Source organism: Acomys minous (genome assembly GCF_964271855.1).
Source record: "Acomys minous genome assembly, chromosome: 12".
Taxonomy (NCBI): domain Eukaryota; kingdom Metazoa; phylum Chordata; class Mammalia; order Rodentia; family Muridae; genus Acomys; species Acomys minous.
The window spans coordinates 47,144,116-47,165,744 of record NC_140493.1 but is presented as its reverse complement, the minus strand read 5'-3'; the positions used below and the strand labels follow the sequence as shown (position 1 = coordinate 47,165,744).

Here is a 21,629-nt window from a genome sequence, read left to right as displayed (position 1 = left end):
ACAGATTCCTGGGCCTCTTGGGCATGTGGGCCTGAGACTTTGCATGTCTAACCCATCCTGGCTGATACTGGCCCTACTGTGCCCGATCCCTTGCAAGCAGTATTGACCTGGCCGATGCCATCTTAGGACTGAAAAGGAAGTCTGTCCTCTCTACCTGGCCTGCTACAAGGGGTAGGTAAGCAAGATGGCAGAAAGGAGGCCTCAGAAACTCGGTAGCTATGTCTGTGGACTGAGGGGCAGGAATTCTATCTCCAACATTGATTTATCTTTTGGAAAAGTCCAAAGAGAGTCAACGCAATTGGAGACAGGGGATACCTCAGTGTCAGAAGTTCTGCTCGTGTCTGTCATCGCCTCTACCAGGCCTATCCCTGTACCCCTGGGGTAGACGGGGTGGTGCATTTTCATACTGAGGGTCTTACCTTCATGGGAGAAGGGCCGGGGCACCTCACTGTAGTCCTCCACCCTTACTTATCCGAAGGTATTTTACATGAGACTCTGCAATCCCACCCACTAATGGAACAGGATTTCCTATCCTTTGGCTTCTGGCTTCTCCACGTGGCTTGTTTATGCACCAGAGTGAGGCAGAGGTGAGTGTGTTTAGACTTTCAGAGCCCTTGCACTTCTTTCTTATTCTGCTCTGCTTCTGCCACCTTCAGGAAAAGAGCACACCCACACCCACACCCACCCCCAGGAAAAGGGAAGCAGCCAGAGCAGGCCCAGCCCCAGCTGGCCCAGGGATAGCCAGCCAGACATGGTAGATTCCTAAGGGACCTTGGCCCCAGCTAGCCTGCAGCGTGAGAGCTAAATCAACTGAACGTTTCGCTGGCATGTCTATCACTGAACCCAGCTGTTAATTTTATGTGCATTATCACAGGTGTCATTTCCTTCTGCACTATAAATGGAACCTACATAGCCCAGAGGATGCAGTCAGTGTGAGGAGGATATACTTGTGTGCTGGGAGTTTTGAAGCTGAAGAGGGGTACAAGGTCTAAGGGTGTAGAACTGCACCTAAGAAGTTAACAGCGGCCTCACGGGTGGGGAGAGGAACTTAGAAGTATGATGAAATGTAGAGGCTTACCCAGGAACTCTTGGCCTCCCAGACTCAAGGCCACCTGGCTGCTCCTCTGGTCATATACCACCCCAGCACATGTAGCATTGGCCTGAATATCAGAGGTGTCCCTCCAGTCATTGATGTGGCACAGCAAAATGTCAGGAGAGCTGAGAAGTCCGCAGATGGTGGGCCCTGTTGACGAGAAGAGGCCAGTGTAAAGGAAAGCACCAGGCCCTGCACAGCCATCCTTTGCTCTGAGAGCCTGGACTCTGCCTGAGGATGAGATAGTGGCACTAGGGTACCAAAGCCTGCGTGTCCTCAAATCACTTTCCAAAGATGGCCTTAGAGATCCTTCTATGGCACTCATATACTACTACACAGGGAGACTTGTAGAAATGCTCAGTTGCTGGCACCAGCTGTAGACTTGGTCATGTTGTCACACGAGGGCTGAGGCCTTCTTTGGGACTCCATGTTCACAAGAAGCACACAGAAGAAGCTGGTGTGTAGAGGCATGTTCAAGAGCCACTTGACCTCATTAGCTACCCTCATTTCACAGAGCGGGAGACTGAGACACCACAAAAGGAGGAGTGTCTGAGTAATAGTAAGAGAGTGGTGGCAGCAGAAGCCCCATTGAGGAGCAGATTGAACTGCTTGTACAGCCCCAAGGCAGTCTGGGTACAATAAGAATGTGGGAGCTCAAAGGAAGACTGAGCACTATGATTTAGGGGAGAGAAAAGGTGAGCAAGAGAGCAAGGTGGAGAGAAAAAAGAAAGAGGAAGGGAAGGATGGATGGATGGATGGAGGGAGGGAGGGAGGGAGGGAGGGAGGGAGGGAGAAATAGTATCAGACATAGTTCAGGAACTTGACCCTGAACCTCAGGTCAAAATTATTCAGCTTCCTCCACTGGCACTGCCTGTTCCTGTGATAAGGACCGTTACTTGCTGATCACGTCCTCCAGCTTCAGTGACACTTACATGAACCTCAGGTCATGCAGTTCTTTAGAATCTGTCTTCCCAGTGGCCTCCACTACAATGCAGGCTTGGAGCCTCATGAGCTGTCACTAACTACTCCCTATTAAAACACAGCCATCCATTGGGAGCTAGAGGTAGGTAGCCAAAGGAGGCTGCAGGGAGCTGGCAGCTTTTGTGAAGGGTAGCAAGGAGGGAGGAGGGAAAGAAGGGATTTAAAAGAAAGCTAAAGGATTTCCCAGGATGTGATAGAGGATGTAGCAAGATTCTGTCCCCAGATCTCAGCAGGTCCAGCCAAAGCCCCCTAAGTTAAAATTCTTAACCACCCACTGTACCAGATGAGTCTGGAAGGACAGCCAGATGTTCTTAGGCATGTCATAAGGGTCCAAATTCTGGCATTGCATGTAAGAGTAGGGGCGGATACGATGCTAATTCATAGATTCCTACTTAGACTTGGAGGGAACAGCAAGCAGGCTGCCAACCACAGTGCGGTGGAAAAACGGGCTTGGAAGGCTCACTGGCCCATGGAACAAAATGAGCCTTTATATATGATCCTAGGGAAAATGAACTCAGTGTTTCCACATGGAAGGATCACATGGCCTGGTGAGTAACACAACATCTGGAGAAATGGTGGCACCCACAGAAGAGACATTTAGTTCAATGAGACATCCTGGCTCTGAAAGCAGACTTTCTAAACATGGGTATGCAGAAAGACATGTGTTGATGCACACGTGAGGGACAGGACAGTTAATGATTTGCCCATATAAACACTAACAGGAACCCACATTGGATAATCATAGGGCTGAAACCAGAAGGATGGTTAGAAACCAAGTTGTTCTAACCAACTTTTCAGCAAAGCAGTCTCATTCTGGCACTGAGGATATAGTTTCATTGGTAGAGCACTTGCTTTGCGTATGTACATAAAGCCTAGGCTCAATTCCTAGTACCATATAGGCCTGACATGATTGTTGGAGCATGCCTGCAATAATAGCACTGAAGAGGTGGAAAGAGGAAGGTCACAAGTTCAAAGTCATCCTTGGGTACATAATAAAGTCTAATTTGGGATAAGCAAGGCACTAGTTCAAGAAAAACAACAATAAAACCTAACTAGTTTCTTTCTTACCACTGCTGACCACAGTGAGCTCAGCTGGGAATATTCCAATGGTTGTTCCCTTGAGCTGTCAGCAGCACGAGGGACTGTCAAGGCTCCCTGGGTGTCCTACCTTCCCTCATTTGGTTACCGTTAGAAGCTCTAGGTCAGACTGTGAGGTCCCTTCTAACATGAACTCTGGTGCCCCAATTTGATCACTTCTCCTTGGTGGAGAGGTCTGGAAAGCACAGAAAGGAAAGGGTAGGAGGCTACCCAGATGATTCTGGATAGGCTGTGGTTATATGGTGGGGGAGGAGGACCCCCTTCTGTCAAGGTCTAGGGGAGGGGAATAGACCAGAAGAGGGAGGGAGGGTGGGAACAGGAAGATACTAAGCAAAGGGCTAACAATTGAGATGTAATCTAAATAAATTATAATAAATTAAAACTAAGGAGGAAGAAGAAGAAAGATGAAGAAGATGAAGAAGATGAAGAAGAAGAAGAAGAAGAAGAAGAAGAAGAAGAAGAAGAAGAAGAAGAAGAAGAAGAAGAAGAAGAAGAAGAAGTTGCAGCAGCAGTCCTAGTCTCTCTCTCCCTGCCTATTGACTCTTCCTTTATTTCAGATATTCAGTGGGGTCTGACCCATCACCTTCTGTCTTCCCAGAATTATCACCTGAACTCAAACCTTCTTTTATTAAGAACAACAAAAAATTAAGATGGGGTCTACCATATCCTAAGCAGCCCTCTAACTCAATGACCCTGAACTTCTGATCTTCTTTCCTCCACATCCTAGATAGTAGGATTAGAGGTGTGCACCTCAAAACCTGGCCTTACGTGGTGTTGGAGATGGACCCCAGAGCCACATGTATACACAGCAAGATGACTAACAAGTGAGCCACCTCCACAGCCTGAGTCCCACAGTTCTGATGCTACTGACACTTCAGCTGCTCCATGGGTTTCTGTCTTCTGTCCACGTAGCCTCTCTGATGCCCCTGGGTGCTACTTCTTATCCAGTGGTTTCTGTCTTCTACCCACTCTGTTCTGGAGCTTTGCATCCAAAGTGAGCCATGTCTCATAAATATCTCAAAGGTGCTTCAGACAGTGTACTCAGGTGGACTCCTGAGCTCCTCATGTCTCTCTCTGATATCTCTGCTATGCATTACTTTACTACAGAGCAGACCCCCACCATGTGAGCCACCCACACACCTCCCTCTTTCTTGCTACCCATACCCAGAGTCCTTTTGAATTTATCTCTTTTTTCCTCATCCCACTGCCACCATCCTAGTCCAGGCCACCTGGTCTCCTTCATAGCTTCTCACCTTGACCCCTCCATACCCAAGTCAGCCTCATCTGTCACCTTCCTACACTCCAGCCAGAGTGCTGGCTTCAAATGCAAATGTATCTGTGACCCTGATTCACATCACTCAGCACCACAGAAGCCAGATTTCAAGATGTACACCTATAGTTAAACTACTAAGGAGGTGGAAGAATGGAGATCAGAAATTCAAGGTCATTGAGTTAGATGGCTGCTTAAGATATGCTGTATCATCATCATCATCAACATTGTTATCATTATCATTATTATTATTGAAGGTTTGATTTGAATCATGGTAAAAATGTCCATGGCTCCCAAGTGTTCTCAAGATAAAAACACTTCTTAGTGCGGCTGAAAATCATTAATAGAACCCTCTTTCCTCCTGCTCCTTATTGGCTCAAGGCCCCCTCCTGCTTGTGCCCCCTGCCCTGGGGATGACAACTAACTCCAAGTTGCTTCTCCCCATCACTTACTGGCTTTCCATAACCTTCATCTCCTGTCCAGGACTACTATCCCTCTTTAGATCACCAAATTAAAGTCTACACTCTGTCTGAGACCCAAGGAAATCTTCATTTCTTTCTCTCTGAATAGGTCAAAACATTTACTATAGGTTTCCAAAGTAATATTTCTTTCAGGGTCTAGTAATTATCAATTATCCTTTTCTCTCTTGATAATTTCATCAGGGAGAAAAGGACTGGAGGTAGGAAAAGAGAATGTGAGCTCTTGTTTTCAGGCATCCATCCACATGCTGACATGCTTACTGAGACCCAGAGTGTGATAGTACGCTCCAAAACAGATGGAGTCTCCCAGCATCTAGCCCAGCAATGCTCACTCTAGCATTGGCCTGGTTTTCTTACCTCTGTTTGCCCACAGAGCCTGGACCAGCCTCTGCTTTCCCAGAAGGCCACGGAATCCCTGTGACCTCACCCTGCTTCACACTACAACTCCAAAGTCCCCTCCTAACCATGAGGCCACACTCCTGAGTCCCCGAGTTTACGTCTGTAAACTGAAGGGCTACCCACTGCTGAGGTACCTCTGAGAATAAGTGAGGGGCAGAGATAGCATAGGCTAGTTATCACTATAGTCATCAGGAGCCGAGACATGAGCTAAGGCAGTTCGACCAAACGTGACAGTGCCAGGATTCTCAGCTAACAGTAAGACATTGGGAAAGATACACTTTGGATCAAATACCACCTGTCCCACTCAGAAGCTATGTAACACTGAGAAAATAATTTCAATTCCCAGAGCCCATTTTCTTGTCTGTTCTTGTTTGTAAAATTGAAGAAAGCTGTAAAGAATAAAGCAGTGTAATGACAGGCAGTACTAGGACAGTCTATGGCATGAGAAAAAAGCAAGGGGTTGTCCCTGATTTGTGTGTGAATATCACTTTCAACTTGGGCATGGTGGCATCATTCTTGCACATTCCAATGCCAGACTCAGTGGTTTCTGAGTCTCCAAATGCCCCAATCCCTGGTTAGGCCCAGCCCTCCTGTTGGCCATACCTTCATTGACCTGCATGAGGATGAAGCCATCGCAACAGGAATCACTGTCACAGGTAAGCAAACAGAAGAGGTGTGCATCTGTCAGACTGGCTCCCGAGGCTGAGAACACCACAGAGCTGTACAACCCAGAGAGTGCGTTTTGAAAACCTGTTGGTTCGAAGCTCTTCTGGCCAACTGCAGTGGATTCATAGCCTAAGGAAAGGTAGAAGAAAGACTGAAATGAACTCAAAATGCTGTGGAGTTAAGCAGAGCTCTCTGATCTCAATCATGTCTTCTGAGCTCACTCCATGTATACTAGGGACAATGCAGGGGCCAAGATATGATTCTCTCTGGAAATGAAACCTGTGTATTTGACTGTGTGTGGAGAGGATGTGACTACCAGACAAGGACCTTAAAGCCACTCACCTGGACCACGCTCATCACACCTGCAAGTATCTAATATGAACACCTAGGAAACTGCATGTGCTGTTCTTTTTATTATTCATACATGACAAGGATGCCACATCTTCATAGACTCTGCACCCTACACCATCTCATCTCATGTTTATTGCTTCATGTATGTAATATAGATAAGGCTGGATATGTGACAGTCAAGGAAATGGAGACACTGTCATTCAGAAGTTGCAATGGATGCTCTCTTCCCCATCTTGTTACATTGAATATCAGCTGAGGAACTTAGAATAGATAAGCATCTGTAGAGCTGAGTGGTCCAGCCTCTAGCTTTTGGCCTGTCTTAGCATCTGCCTTCTAAAGTCACTGCCACTGTGACTCAGCCCCTGCCAACACCTGCTTTTCTAGCCACTTCCCTCACCGCCCACAACAGCTACTTCTTAGGAACTCGTCTCACCCTTTTCTACCACTAGGCCAGCAGACTCAGCAGGGTCACATTGTCTAGCCATTGGGTTAAAAGTAGCTTGCTCTGGGGGTTTTCCTGTTGCTAATTCTAGTTCCTCTTAGAGCACCAATCTACAATCAAGATATGTGTGCATGTGTGTGTATGTGTGTAGCCTTATTCTTACGTTCATGTTATTCTGAGGAGAGGACTTTGGTCTGTGATATGAAGTGGCTTCCTCTAACCCTCTCTCTATATTCACATTATTTGAGAAAATGTCCATGCAGTTATGTGCTAGATATGTGCATCAGTAGTCATCAGCCAAATGTCACTATCTGAACAATATTTTCATTGGATCCAAGCTATAAATACTGCCACAGCCATTTGAATGCACAGTAATACTGTGTCACTGCTGACTGTCATTTTCATTGCATAAGTTTTCTGGCTGCAGTTCTACTGGACAGTGCTTCCTGGTGCCAAGGCCACAGTCAAGGCTGACTTAGATGTCCTTCACATAGGACAAGTGCCACAGAGCACCCTGAAATCACCATGAGGTAGGATCCTTCCCCTCCTCCAAGTATCACTTGTAATGTCATCTCTTATGGGGCTCCCTCTCTGATCACTTAAGCATCTCAGGTTCACTTTTGCCCCATCTGTCTTCATTTTAACATGAGCACTTCACACCCTGAAAAATGATTTCCTCACTGAATTCACTCTTCTGATACTCAGTGTTCTGTTCACTGCTCTAGCCACCAGTCCACTAAAGCCCTTACCGTCCTGTGATGCCTAGTGAGGAGTTAAGGACATGGCAAGGCTGCAGTCCTACATAGCTGTCTTCTTCTCTACACTAGGAAAGGTCACAGTGATCATATGTGGAGGAACTTTCACCTGGCTGTAGTGAGTAGCTGGATGCTTCTCTTTCCAGATCTCATCCTTTAGCTGGAGGCTGGGATAACACATCACACAGGAGCTTCCCAACAGTGGTCTCCTATGTGGCGCAGGGTCTAGAACCATAGACCACAGCTGGGCAAAAGCAGCTGGTGCTAGACATTATACCAGTCTGGGAGTCTATACCACCCCCTTTTGGTCTCATCACTTAAGTGGCTTAGGGTGAGGGGTGGCACTGGGCATGAGTGCCCTTAGTGGGCAAGGACTGTTTAGAACCAATATGCCTTTCTGCAATGTATTATTACTATATTAGAGAAAGGACTGAGCTGAAAGTAGAGGTGAGAATTAGTCTGATCAGCGATGGAAGAAACGCAGAAGGCTGAGTCCAGCCACCTCTCCCTGTCAGTACAGTGGGAACACATCTTGGCTTATACAGACAGAAGGCAAAATAAAGCAGCAAGCCAACTTCTGCCCTTGGTTTAGTTTGGCAGCTATGAGGTTCTCACTTTCCCTTGTAATCCAAATATAAATTTCCAGGAGATGGGAGGAGGCACAAGACAACAAACACTTACATGCAATTGTATTTTTAAGTGTGATAAAAGGCTAAATTATAGTTTATAAGGGACATTTTTGGCTGGGGTTACTTTATTTGTCTTGGCCTTTATTTTTAGAAAACATTAAAAGTGGGTGGTAGAAACAATTGCATATTGAAACTGAAGTCATAGCAGCCTTGGCTGTAGATCAGAGAAAAACACACCACCAGGAGAGTCTGGTACCCCGCTTCCCCAACACACACACACACACACACACACACACACACACACACACACACACACACACACACACACACCTCTATCAGGATTGAGATGTGAGGGAACACACACTGTACTTGTCCCTGCAGAGGCTGAAGGATGCTGCAGGGTCAGCTGAGTCTGGTGACCCAGTTGTCTAACACTAGCTGTTTCTTGCTCAAGGCTGAAGCTGCAGCTTTCAGTTGCATGTGCCTAGAGCTGCAAGCCTCAGAAAACATCACCTCATTCTTCCTCACTGTCCTTCATTCCAACTCTCACATCCTACTTCCTGCCTCCACTCGCTGTCTTCTGGTCCTCGGCCAACAGAAAAAGTAGTTGTAAAAGAAAAAAGTGGTTGTAGAAATCCTTACTCTTCCAGTACTTGCCAAGCAGGGTTTTGAGGGGTAACAGGAGCTACCTTATTCCACCTTCTTGATGCCCAGATTCACACAGGACCTCTATTTCACTGACATGAACATTAAAGTCCGCAATATCTGGGAAGATTCCAGAGCTCAAAGAGTTAGCACTGTGGTGAGTTAGTCCATAGAGGTGCCTCCAAAGCAGAAATACAACACAGAAGTCAGAAATCCTGCCTCTTAGAATCACTGGAAAACTACAGTTCAGAGAACGAGGAAAGTGGAAGGAGCCACGGGACACAGATCTGAGCTTCACATTGTGGGCACCTCACTGACCCTGCAGATGATGAGCAAGAGGCAGGCAAGACAGGGCAGGGGGCATTGACTCAGGAGATTGGAGACATTTCGTGCTTGTCCCCACATACTCCCAGGAAGACAGACTGTATCCTTGCTATCCCTATGTTGCTTTGAGAATGCTGAGGCCACCATGAGGCTCGTCAGGGACCAAAAAAAAAAAAAAAAACCAGGGTAAAAGGGCTGGCAAAATGGCTCAGAAGGCAAAGGCTCTTGCTGCCAAGGCTGACAATCTGAATGAAATCTCTAGAACCCTATTGTTGAAGAGGAATTGGCATCCTCAAGTTCTTCATTGACTTCCACATGCATGCTGTGATGTATGTGTGTCAACTCACACATATACATAGATATATGATAGGTGATAGATAGATGATAGACAAATAAATGACAGATAGATAGATAGATAGATAGATAGATAGATAGATAGATAGATAGATAGATCTTTTAAAAAGACACAGAGGGCAGCTTGGCAGTAGTGGTGCACACCTTTAATCCCAACACTTGAGAGGCTGAGGCAGGCTTATCGCTGTGAGTTTGAGGCCAGCCTGGTCTGCAAAGCGAGTCCAGGATAGTCAAGGCTACACAGAGAAACCCTGTCTCGAAAAACAAACAAACAAAAAATACACACAGGATATCAAGGAGAGTCTGGGTTTCTGAGCCCTTCCTTCAAGTTTCCATAAGGCAAAAGAAAGGGTACATGGGAAGTGTGGTGTGCAATACATAGCAGAACACGTCTTGCTACTCATGTGGTCTCAGACCTTGGAGAGTTATTAAGAACTGTGTATCCCCACCTCGCCTCCCATCCAAATAATTCACTCCCTTCCTGTCTCTCATTAGAAAATAAACATGACTCTAAGGGATAATAATAAAATAAAGTATATTACATCATATGAGAAAAATCTATTTTAAATAAGAGGAAAAACAAAACAACAACAAAGGAAATACCAGATCTATTAGCCAACATTAAAAAAAATAACACCTTGATATCTTGACCTAAGTCATCAACAGCCTGAAACTGTACCATCTCCCAGGTGATCTGCATGTTCACTGCCTCCAGAGAGAGGATCATGGAGATGGAAGAGGAAGCCCTTCATGGCTAGATGAGGGTGGGGAGGGTCTGGTGGTGACATTCAGGAAAAAGAGAGAAGGCAAAGGAGTCAGGAGACCTGCATGGTTGCAGGGAGAAAAGTCAGGACCTTCTGGAATACCAGTGTAAGCAGGGTCAAGTTGATATGCATAGCACATAGGCCAAGCTGGCTGGGGTTCACATCCGCACTGTATCTGTACTACACTGGCTCCTTGATTCCTGCAGTATGAGACTCACATCCCCAGCTGACTGGGATAAAACCCAGAACTGATGGCTCAAATGAATGTTATGTAGAAATCCCTTTGCAGCTGCTGGAATGCCACTCTGCAGAGGGCAAGTGGGTTGGGTCTGTTTGAGGTAGGATCTGGGAGCAGGTCTCATGAATGGAAGGAGGTGAGGGCACAGTGTCCTTCTCACAGATGCATCGTGCTAAAACCACTCCGAACACAAGCAAGGGGAGCCTCAGCATCACCAACCTACCTTTCTTCACATACACAGCCAGAGAAGCTGTGCCATTGCTCCTCACTTTCACCTGGCACTGAAGGCTTCTGAAGCTGGTTGCCTTTGAGCTTCCCACAACATCTTGTTCCTGGAAGTGGGGAAAAAAAGCCTATTATCATCCAGAATTTCTCATAGTTCAAAGCAAAGCAATGCATAGTTACAAAACTCTGACCACAGTTATCGAGGGGATGCAAGGAAAATTAGTGAGGACCTCTGTCTCTAAGTTTTTCTGGCTGATTAGAGGGGCATATGTGTGAGCAGCAAGCTCCCATCAGCAGCATTTCTCATGAGGGCTGTTTAGGGGACAGAGACTACAGGATGGGCTCCTTGAAGACACTGGCTCTCCGTGCTTTCCATGCAGAAGAGATGAAGGCATGAGGAGGGAAGGAGGGGACATAGACATTGTTAAATGAGGAGACTGTGAAGACCTGAAAGGGATGGAGACTGAGACCCAGAGCTGCGAAAACCCTTCTTATCCATTCTAGTTGTACCCAGATTAGGCAGGTACATATGATGCCAGATGGGTGGCTAGACTTGGGAGACTGAACCCCTGCATTGTGGCTCTGGAATCTGAAAGGAGTTGGAGCTGAAGAGCCCGGGAGGCTGTGAGAGCTGTTGGGAATGGTAGCCTAGCCTGGGACAAGGTGGACCAATCAGATGTAACCAACATCCAAGGTCCACACCCCTGCCTTAAGACTGAACTGAGAGCCCAGGGCCCTGCAGAAGAACCTCGTCATTTTTCCATGCAGGACTTCCTCTGACACTTCCTGCTGGCCTAGTTATAGACTGGGGGAGGGGCATAGCATCAACATAAGAGATATCCATCATAGTAATGTTCATAGCAGAGATTGTCCTGTGGTCTTCCTGAAAGCCTGCTTCCATCCTCACAATCTCCTGTGATGTGAGTATATGATTATATTACTGTGTGGGTTATCTGAAGGGCCTGTGGGCTAAAAAGCAGAAAACAAGTGGGAGGAACTGAGTCCTGACAGCATTCCACTTACATCTAATAAGCTGCTAAAACTCTGAGTATAGCCTGCCCTATGCACCTGGCAGGACAGGCACACACAGTGCCCAGGGCAGGTGATGTCTTACAACTACCATGCACTTGGGTGTTCTAAACTGAAAGCACTTGATGTGGGTGGATGATACCATGGACGGAAATCACACTAAAAGATGCAGATATGCAAGACTCATGAGGAAGTCGGGGAAGGAAAGAAAATTCATTATGTCAACATACACACTAGATAAAAGAGGCTTACAACATATAGACCTTTTCTAAGAGGACATGGAAGAATTTAAATGGACAAAGAAGGAGACTTGTAAGATCAGGCATTTAGGTCACTGGGACCTGGGACTTGATTTTGGCTGGATGCTCTTCTATTCTAATGCAATGGTACCACCTAAAATGTCCTCTCATCCAACAGCTTTCAACTGTGGAAACAGCAACCTTATGTAGTTCTGATGATTTTCTACCCTTTCTTTTTTTTTAATTTTCAAAGCATAATCACACATGACTTCTACAATGGAAGCAATGCTGGTGTGCAGAACTCAGGGATCAATAGCCCACAAGAAATCAAGACATCTGATGGTGATGTAAGCAATGGCCGAGGACAGGCTACTTCACACCGCAGCCCTATCCTGAATCTCAGATGCTACGCTGTTCCTCCTGTCTCTTCCTTAGTGGATCTGGCCCACCACAGCTGCAGTTCCCAGGTTCACCAGATTGCCTCCACAGAAGCACCAGACCATGTCTAACACATTGGAAAAGTAATATAGTTGTATACGGCTGTCTCAGCTCACCTGATCAGAAGTCACACAAGCATAGTTGTCCCTTGTCCAAGAATAAAAGTCACATGAAACTCCTGACCCCATTGTGGACACTGCAAGGAAGCTGCAGGCCTCATCATTGGCACAATCTGCAAGTAGCACAGCAGAGTCACCTCTGGGCTTTCAGGTGATGTTGACGGTGGGACAGACCCATGGCCTGCCCTTACCCTCATCACATACTTATCCCCACTTCTCTCTCTCTCTCTCTCTCTCTCTCTCTCTCTCTCTCTCTCTCTCTCTCTCTCTCTCTCTCTCTCTCTCTCTCTCTCTCGCTCTCCAAGTCTGCTGTCCTGGGGCTGTTTCCCCATGTCTGTACAACTTGGCACTGTCCACCCTCCCTCCCCTAACACACACCATTTGTTCTACAGATAACTTTGTTAAGCCTCTACTTCCTGCCTTGTGTTATATTTGCAATACAAGCAAGAGCATAAGTTTAGCCTAGATAGAGACATTGCCCAAAACAGATCCTTACTCAGTGGGCCATTAAAAGAGGCACGTGGCCATCTTTGCCAGCTTTTACATCTGCTAGCCTGGGTTTGAAATTAAGATTTGTCACTTGCTAACTCCATGCCATTGAGCAATCTATTCACATTCCTAATGCCTTCTTCTCATCTGTAGCTTGGGATCAGTATGGGGTGGTTGTGGAATTACTAGAGGACACCTGTAGAGGGATGCTCAATGAGCAGGAGTTGCTAGTCCCACCTCTCGGTACACAGACTGCACACATGCATCATACACAAGTGGCTAGATTCCTAACGTTCAGTGCAACACTTGGCAGTTAGTAGATATGAATAAACTGCAGAGAAGTTAGAAACTGCACAAACATTTAATAAATCAAGTTGTCTATAGTGTTTTTTGACTAATGAAAATTTTCATCATATCGAATAGTGGAGTTTGCCCTGTCTCTCCATGTGCAACTTTCCTCATCTCACTTACCTGCTACACACTGCACCAGTGGGGACTCAGCACCAGGGACTCTGGACTTGACTATCACAGGAGAATTGGCATCAATGATCACCTTTGATTCTGGAGCTTTCTCAAACTTCTGCATCACTAGAAATAACACAGATCCATGAGATCCAAGCCTGAAGTGTGTTTAAGACATTTGCACTAATTATCAGGTCGGGCTAGAAAGTCCTGTTAAGGTCAAAATGTCACTGGACACATCTTCACCCTTGGTCACACAACTGTATCATATGGAGCGATTGCCATCAAAGGGAGCCTGCTGCCTCACTCTAGTACTCAGCAGTGTAACATGCTGTTTCTCCTTTTCCTACCTTATTCTCAGGAAGTAAAGGGAAGAGCTAACATTATATTGGACTTTTCATCTCTTCTCTTCTCACAATTAACTATTTTTTCATATCTAGGCATCTCTTTCCTTGTCTTTGAATGCTAATTATATTGCATAGTGATTACATTGAAAACATACTCCCCCTAAAACAATCTGGATCCTTTCTGAAGTAAGGTAAGCTAATTTCATGACACAGATCAAATATGTGCATATGAGGTTTTGCAAATTTGTGCAAAAATGTGTCACGTGGCTCCTGCATTTTTCAGACTGTATTTATGCAAGCGATAGATTGTCATCTGTTTCTCTAGCTACCGTCAACACACTTGAGGTCCATTTGGTGGGACTCACAGAGCCACCTGCTCATGGAACTAGACGAGTGAGGAGGAAAAACAAAAGATAAATTTCCACAGCTTTATGGCTTGGAACTCATTCCTCACAAAGGGTAGAAACATGAGGGTGACTGTCAAGGAAAGAGACCTGCCTTCCAAACTACAAAAGCTCCAGTGTGCCTGTGCTGCAGGTCTCTACGGATGTAGATGCTAATTATTATATACATCAAATCCATTATAAAGGAGGCTTATACCTACATTGGTCTGCACAGGTCAATATATCTATGTTTTTAATTAGGAAGCAGAAAAATGCAAGTAGATGATACACCAAGTAGTATTTTCTCAGGTTTAACGTGTAAAATATAAGAATGCTGAAGTTTTAATATAGAAACAACATGCCTTAAGTTTTCTGATACTTTGATGTAGAAAAGTGGTCTGTGGAACTGTCAGCTCAGTGAACAAAAGGGACTCATTGGAAGAGGCAGGGATGAGAAAAGAAAAAGCAGGAGTCAATGGGTATTTGCTTGTTTATAATGCATAGTTGTATGAAAACGTTTAAAAATGAAGAATTTAAACATTTTTCAAGCTTACAAAGGGCTGCTTCTACACTGGCTGCTGAGCCAGGTGCCTGGGTTCAGCTCATGCTCAGCCATGATCTCCACAACTCCCCCGCCTTTTCTGTTTGCTAATTCCTTCTTACTTTGTTCATACTATAGAAGTGACAGTTTACCAAACACCACAGCAGACTCCATCCAGTGTCACTCAGGCCGGGTTGGATGGACTACATGTTCACATTCTAGATTAAACTAAACTTTACAGGTCTTCCCGTTTCTAACAAAGTCTACTAGGAGTGCAGGGCATTTAGGTCTCTGCTTAGAGACTCTACATGAAGGGTCCCTCATGGAGATTGTCACAGTGCTTGGGTTGCTATGAAGAAGTTCATTGCCAGCAGAGCAGAGGGCCAAGTGAGATTTAATTTGAGGATTTGTATGTTCCGTTGTATCAGTGCAAAGCCTAAGGGTTAATGTTAAAAACAGGATATTTCTGATTATGGCTTCTGCACAGTGAATCATGCCTATGTATGTGCCCACTACCCTCCAGGGTAAGGGGAGTACACTGATCACATCTGAACCCTGGCAAGCTGACACGGTGACCAAGATGCTACCCATGTTCAGATGGGGAAGTGGGTGGATAAGATGGGTGAGCTGGATGGCTGGATAGACACGTGGACAAGTGTAGGGTTAGCAAGGTAACATCAGCCCTGGGGAATCAGGAGAATGTGTCACGATTATAAAACTCCAGTGGAGAGATATCTCTCTTTAGATATATGGTATGGTATACAAGAGCATAGCATGGGTCAACAAAGGCAGAATTGGGGCGGAATCTAAGGCTAAAGAGAAGATAAACTTGTTTCTCCTGGTCAGGGTCAGGTAAGTCTTCTGAGTGAACCAAGGCACTTGTAGGCACTGAAGACATAGAGACAGCAGCCATGGGGCAAACATATACCAGCTCTGGAGCCAGACCTCAGCGTGCCTCCTGATGTCACCTTTCCTTACTGGCTCTGTGACCTCAGGCACATTTTTAGCCTCTGAGAGCTCCACTGTCTCTGTCATAAAAATGCAATAAAATGGCAAGGAAGAAGTGACCTATGGTTAACAAAGTTTGTCCTCTGTGAGGACTCTCAAGTTTCAGGGCTTATGAAATTGGCCACAGGAACTCAAACCACAAGGGGCTCCTCTCCTTCCTGGCAGACCTGTAGGACATGGTTTTGGAGAAGTCCAGCTGTGAGGAGAAATTAATTCATCTATCCTGTCATCAAGTACATATCACTCTGGAATAAATCAAAAGGTTAAAGTGAGCTGTGGTCCCACAAGGACACATACTTTAAAGAGGCTGGAATCCAGAGAGTTGGTGCCATATTGTAACCTGTCTTTTCCCTGAGGGGCACATAACCGGAGACCCTTAGGAGACACTGAGTGAGGATAGTTGACTCTTAAAATGATTGTGCTGGAATATCATAAAGAAATTACTGGACTGAGCAGGATGAGAGAAGTGGATAAGCCTAGGATATGTGAATGTAGCCTGCAGACCTGAGCAGAGGTATCAAGAAGACACTGTGAGAGAGCGGGGAGACGCAACTCTAAAGCCTGTGCGTGTGCTTTCTGGAAGATGCATGACTGCACTTCCCCTCCCCAAAAGACAGGTCCTCTCCTATGTTGGAAGGGACACACTGACATGTCTCAGAAGGCCTGTTTTTCAACACAGAAGTACAACCTTAAAAAAAAGCTGAAGATGCCATGAAAACTGAGCAAAAGTCAGTGCCTCGGGGACCCCCTCTCTAAGCTGTCAGCTGAGCTGTGACTCCTGAATATTTCTTATGCTGCTGGTGAAAGCATCCTTTTCATTCTGAATGCTGGGCAGAGCAAGCTGCAAATGCCTTACAAATTGTGTGCAGCCACCTTCGCACTGAGCCGTGGCAGGAACAGAGGGCTCAAAGTACCTAGGCAATAATCTCTGAGTAGCCAATGAGCCGCGTGGCTGCAGTGCATGTGGCATCACCTCGGTGGACATGCTGCAGTCACCTGGTAAGAAGTCACCACCTGGTCTTTTAAAGAGGCTGCCAGTTCCATCCACCTCCTGTGGCTGTTAGCCCTGCCCACAAGAAGAGGAACTGAGGGGAGAAAAGAGCCTGCACTGATGAGATGCCTCCTCCCCATGGCCTCATTCAATTCCTGAGCCTACCTGATGTAATTAGAGGAATCTGAGTAGAGGTAGCGATCAGTGTAATAGGAAGGACAGGGTTGAGGGAATGAGGCACATCGGAGATTACACCTAGTTATGTTGTATTCAGCTGTAGGTTAGAGATAAGCACTTGAACATTCATTGTTTCTGTGTCCTTGGCTAAACTGTTGGAGAAAATGATCTTTACCCTTAGGATACCACAGGTATAATGTGGGGAATGTGTAGACTCCTGGCACAGTGAGCTCACAAATGCCAACCTTCTTCTTGCAGTTGGCCAGCAGACTCACTCCAACCCCAGCTGGCCCAGTGGGAAAGGAAATCAAGGACCTCAAATAAAGGGAGGCAGTATGTAAAGAGAGAGCTGAGTCCTAAGAACTCAGCACACAGGGGCCATGGCCATTGTTTCAACCCTACTCCCACCATGCCTCTCCATAAACAGAGGGGGAGCAGGTGGCAACGGCTTCTGAAGCCTGGCTTTCTGAAATATCTTTCACCTTTGTTGGACACAGTGAGCTAACGTACTTGGTACCCAACTCATATCCTCAATATTGCAGATGAGTAAAGTGTCGAGGATGAGTGGGTATCCAAGACTACACCAACAGCAAGAGAAACTTTGGGGACTCATCCACTCTGACACCACGCCTGTCTGGGAGGGCATGATGGCACGCCTGGGCCCTTCTCATCCACTACCTCACTGAGGACCTCAGGTAGTGCTTGGTGAGCATTTGTTGACATTATGAGACGATGTTGGATCTTACAATGTCCCAGAAAACAGACTAGGGACACTGGTGATAGGAGACATCGAGTAACTTCTCCAAAGTCATGCCATAGAATAAGGATGGATACTCAATGATTCATCAGTATCCATCTGAGAGGGAAATGCTACCCAGACCCACAGAGACAAGCTGCCTACAAGAGATGAGACCTCAGCAGGTCAACAATCCTGAAAATTCATCTCTTTTTCTTGCTAAATTTAAATTGCTCAGGGGTAATGTTCATATGATTTGTAAAACTTATTTTTTTAACGATTCAATGACAAAAAAGAAAGCACAAAATAGTAATAGGTCTGAGTGGTGAAGCAAGTCTTCGCATTTTACTATTCCCTCAACTTCTCCAGAGGTGAAAAGCTTTTGGAATAGAGTTGGAGGTAAATGGCATCTGTGTGTAATCCCTTTCCTTAGGTCACAAAGACCCAGATCCCAGCAACCACAGTGGAGGAAGCAACCAGTACATACACAGACACTGAGATTCCGAGAGTCCAGCCTCTGTCTGTAACCACTGTAGCCTCTGCCCCTCGCTGTCCACGCAGAAAGCTTCTCCACTGTTCCTGTCCCTCTGAATGGCTTGGTACTGGCCATCCTGGTCACACTGTAAGCCAGCCTCATTCCTCTGACAGTCAGTGACACCTGGAACAACAGATGGACACAGCAATGAGTAACAGGACTCTGGGGTCCTCTCCTTCTCTTCCAACTCACAGGACCCCTGTCCTGTGGTGATGTCAGAGTCACATGGGTATCCCAGACATTCTAGCTGAAAACTCTTAGTGTGCCCACCCTCAGCAAAGGGCACCACCCTGACTCCATGCTCATTCCATAGAACACCTTTTGTGTAGACTCTGAAGCCTATATTTTAGAATCTAATCTGCAGTGTGAGAGTAGTAGGAGGTGGGGTTTAAGAAAATGATGTTATGAGGGTAGTGCCCTCACATTTGGGATTAGTGCCCTTATGAAAGGGAACTGGCTTGCACCTTCTGCCATGTAAGGACACTTAGAAAGCCACCAGCTATGGTATTTTCAGTAGATGCTAAACCTGCTGGCAACTTGATCTTTGGCTTCCAGACTTCAGAGCAGTGAGAAACAAAGTTCTGTTGCCTGTAAAAAAAAGACACCCAGCTCATAGCAGTTTAATTAGCTGCCTGAACACACATCTCCAGATCCCTAACTTGGTCTCATCAGATGCTACAGTTCTCTCCTGGAACTGACACTTCTCCTTCACAGTAGTAAGCTTGGTCAGCGTTTCTGTTTCCATGTGAATATGTGACTACTGACTACATGCATCCATTTGACGAAAGCTCCATGAATGCAGGACCAGCAACTCATTGCATCACCCAGTGTCTAAAATGTACACTCCCCTTCAGCATCCGTGAATGCAAGCATGAGGTGGGTCCAGGGATGAATACTTCTCTATCCCTGTGTTCAAGTTACTGCCTCTTTCTGGAAGTCCTTTCTGCACCTGGCCCGTTGTCTAAAGATCAGTTCACTACAGCTGCACAGAAATGTCATCGCAACACCCCAAGTAGTGTGTATGTGCATGTCTGTGCATGCTCACACGCACTTGCTATGGGCTTGATGTATCTGCTCCAAATCTTATACTGAAGCCCCAGTCTTTTGTGTAATAGAATTTGAATGTAGGACTTTTCAGATGAAGCTTTGGGAAGATGAGGTCAGAAGAGGCTTCTCTTTCAGAGTGACGCAGGCAGAACTTACAGTGAGTCTTGCTGAAAGCTCCAGTGGTGGTGGTCGTTCTGCCCCTTGGGCATGGGATGCAGGTGGAGCTGCCTGTCTGCTCTTGGTAGGTTCCAGTAGGGCAGGGGGTGCATCGCCCATCCTGAGAGAAGCTTCCTTCTGGACACTTCACTAGGGGCACAAACACAGATGACATCAGAGTGAGAACTTGTTTTATGACCACAGGCAGGGTTTGTAGTATGTGTAGAACTGTAAAAATCAGCCTAGTATTTCAGTGGCACAATTAATGAGAAGCAGGTGGCCTCAAATACTAAGGAGCCAGCTATGAAGAAGGCAGGCGGACCTTCTTTCCAGAAGCTGAGGATGTGTGGGAATTCAGACAAGACTTCAGATGTGGGTCAAATGAAGTAGAGGACATGCCAGGAGCACATTAGAGAGAAACAGCCTGTGGGAAGTTAACACTAGAGACTCAAGTGATAAAGGGGGGCCAAGTGGAGGATAGTGCAAAGAGCAAGTACAAAGTCCCCAACATGTAATGGCAAGAGAGAGGCCAAAGCAAGCCAGCCAGGGAACTAGAGATGAGATTACAAAGGAGATGAGACAATGGGAAAGATGAGGCCCAACCACATCTTCCCAAATCTAGGTGTGTGGTGGACAATGAAAAGTGCAGGCAGATTGGGTGTAGTCCCACTTCTTGCACAGTTCTTGTGGTCCTCTGATGTCATTTTATGCAGTGTGACATGGAGTCCACAGTAAGTATCGGGGTGTAGTGGTCATGAACATACAGTATCTCTCCCAATGCCAGACTACTGTGTGCACTTAACAAATAACACTTACTTTTATTTTTAAGGAAAGCCTTCCTGGTAGCCACCTCTGTGCAAATGGTGCCTTCTCAATGAGCCAATTCCAGCAATTCTAGCAATTTAGTACCCTCCCACTGTTCTGCTGTGGCTGGTGTCCCTGTGCATCAGTCACTAACGGCGCTCTTCACATTAGGCAAAGGTGGGACAAATTGGGTGTGCAACAGACAACATTAAAGGTGGCTCTTGCTATCAGGCCTGTTGGATGAATTCTGTGGCTAAGAGCTCTCATCAATTTGCCATCCTGGATGTTGTGTCTTACTATTACCCTCCTCATCTGCTGGTACCCAGTGCTTTCTGCCATTTAACATCTTCAAACCTTCCTCGTTTCTCTTCTGCAATATGATGTAGGTTGGGAACCCAGAATCCCAACCTGAAAAGATGCGTATCCTGTAAGGCATTACAGCTAGAACCCTCAGGAAGTCCACTGTAGAGCAAAGCAGGAATCAGCCACCCTGACTCAGATGGCTCAGAGATACATGGAGGGCCTTCTGCCTTTCCCTCCTTGTTCAGGGTTGTATTGCCAATAATTTGTCAAGTAACTTCAAAAACTGAGTTTTGCCCTGCAGTGGAGCCCTCAGTGTGTGCCTGGAACTCGGCTGTGCACATTCTGTGCGTTCATGTATCGACACTAAGAGTTAATATCTAGTCCATCTCACAGGTGAGAAGGCCGGGCCTGGGCACTCATCAGCCATCACTTGCTACAACACTCTTCTGGAAGGGGAGGCAGGATGAAATAAAGACACATTGCAGGCACAGTGCCAACTGTTTTCCTGTGTTGTCTAACAGTCCTATGAGAAGGGCATCTTCACTGACTTGGAAGCAAAGCCATGAAGTGGTAAAAAGTAAGCACAAAGTGGTGGTGCAAGGTAAGGTGGAGCCAGTGCCCTAGGGGTTGCTGCCCTGATGTGCACATACTTGCTATCTCTGAGTAAATCAGAAATGCAGCCGCATCTTGGGAGCTGCCCAGAACTTTCCAGTCCACCCTACCAGTGGCTATCCCTCTCTGAGCATGGAGTTTCATTATTTGCTTGAGTCAGGTTGGTTATAACTAGTTGGGACAATTTTTTTTTTCAAGTAAGTGCCTCTAAATTCAGGACTAAAGGAAACAAAAGCTTTCCTGGTCAATGCTGTCTTCACTCAGAGTCCTGATAAAGACAGGCCACCAAACCACAGGCTCCTGTCAATTTGAGAGTGTGCATGCTCCTTCCCCACTGTGACTGTCCCTGATGTAAAGGACACTGTTGTAGGGCATAATGAGGCAGAGCCTTGACAACCATTGTCCTTTCCTCAGCAAGTGGCTCCTCTCAAGACCAGGAAGTGCACCATGGCCCCTGAATGCTCACTTTCACCTTCAGCTGTGTCCCTCCAGCAGCCAGA

General features: G+C 46.2%; 1 protein-coding gene across 1 annotated transcript in view; it reads right to left on the bottom strand.

The window, feature by feature from the left end:
• TG (thyroglobulin) overlaps window positions 1-21,629 on the bottom strand; it is a gene marked incomplete at its 5' end in the record, with an annotated part of 180,634 nt that overhangs the window by 122,820 nt on the left and 36,185 nt on the right. The window contains 7 exons of the mRNA XM_084747919.1: window positions 1,079-1,243; window positions 5,924-6,115; window positions 10,712-10,820; window positions 12,536-12,651; window positions 13,499-13,615; window positions 18,160-18,330; window positions 19,411-19,560. Coding sequence (XP_084604045.1) covers window positions 1,079-1,243; window positions 5,924-6,115; window positions 10,712-10,820; window positions 12,536-12,651; window positions 13,499-13,615; window positions 18,160-18,330; window positions 19,411-19,560 — 1,020 coding nt within the window. The remainder of the gene's footprint in view (window positions 1-1,078; window positions 1,244-5,923; window positions 6,116-10,711; window positions 10,821-12,535; window positions 12,652-13,498; window positions 13,616-18,159; window positions 18,331-19,410; window positions 19,561-21,629) is intronic.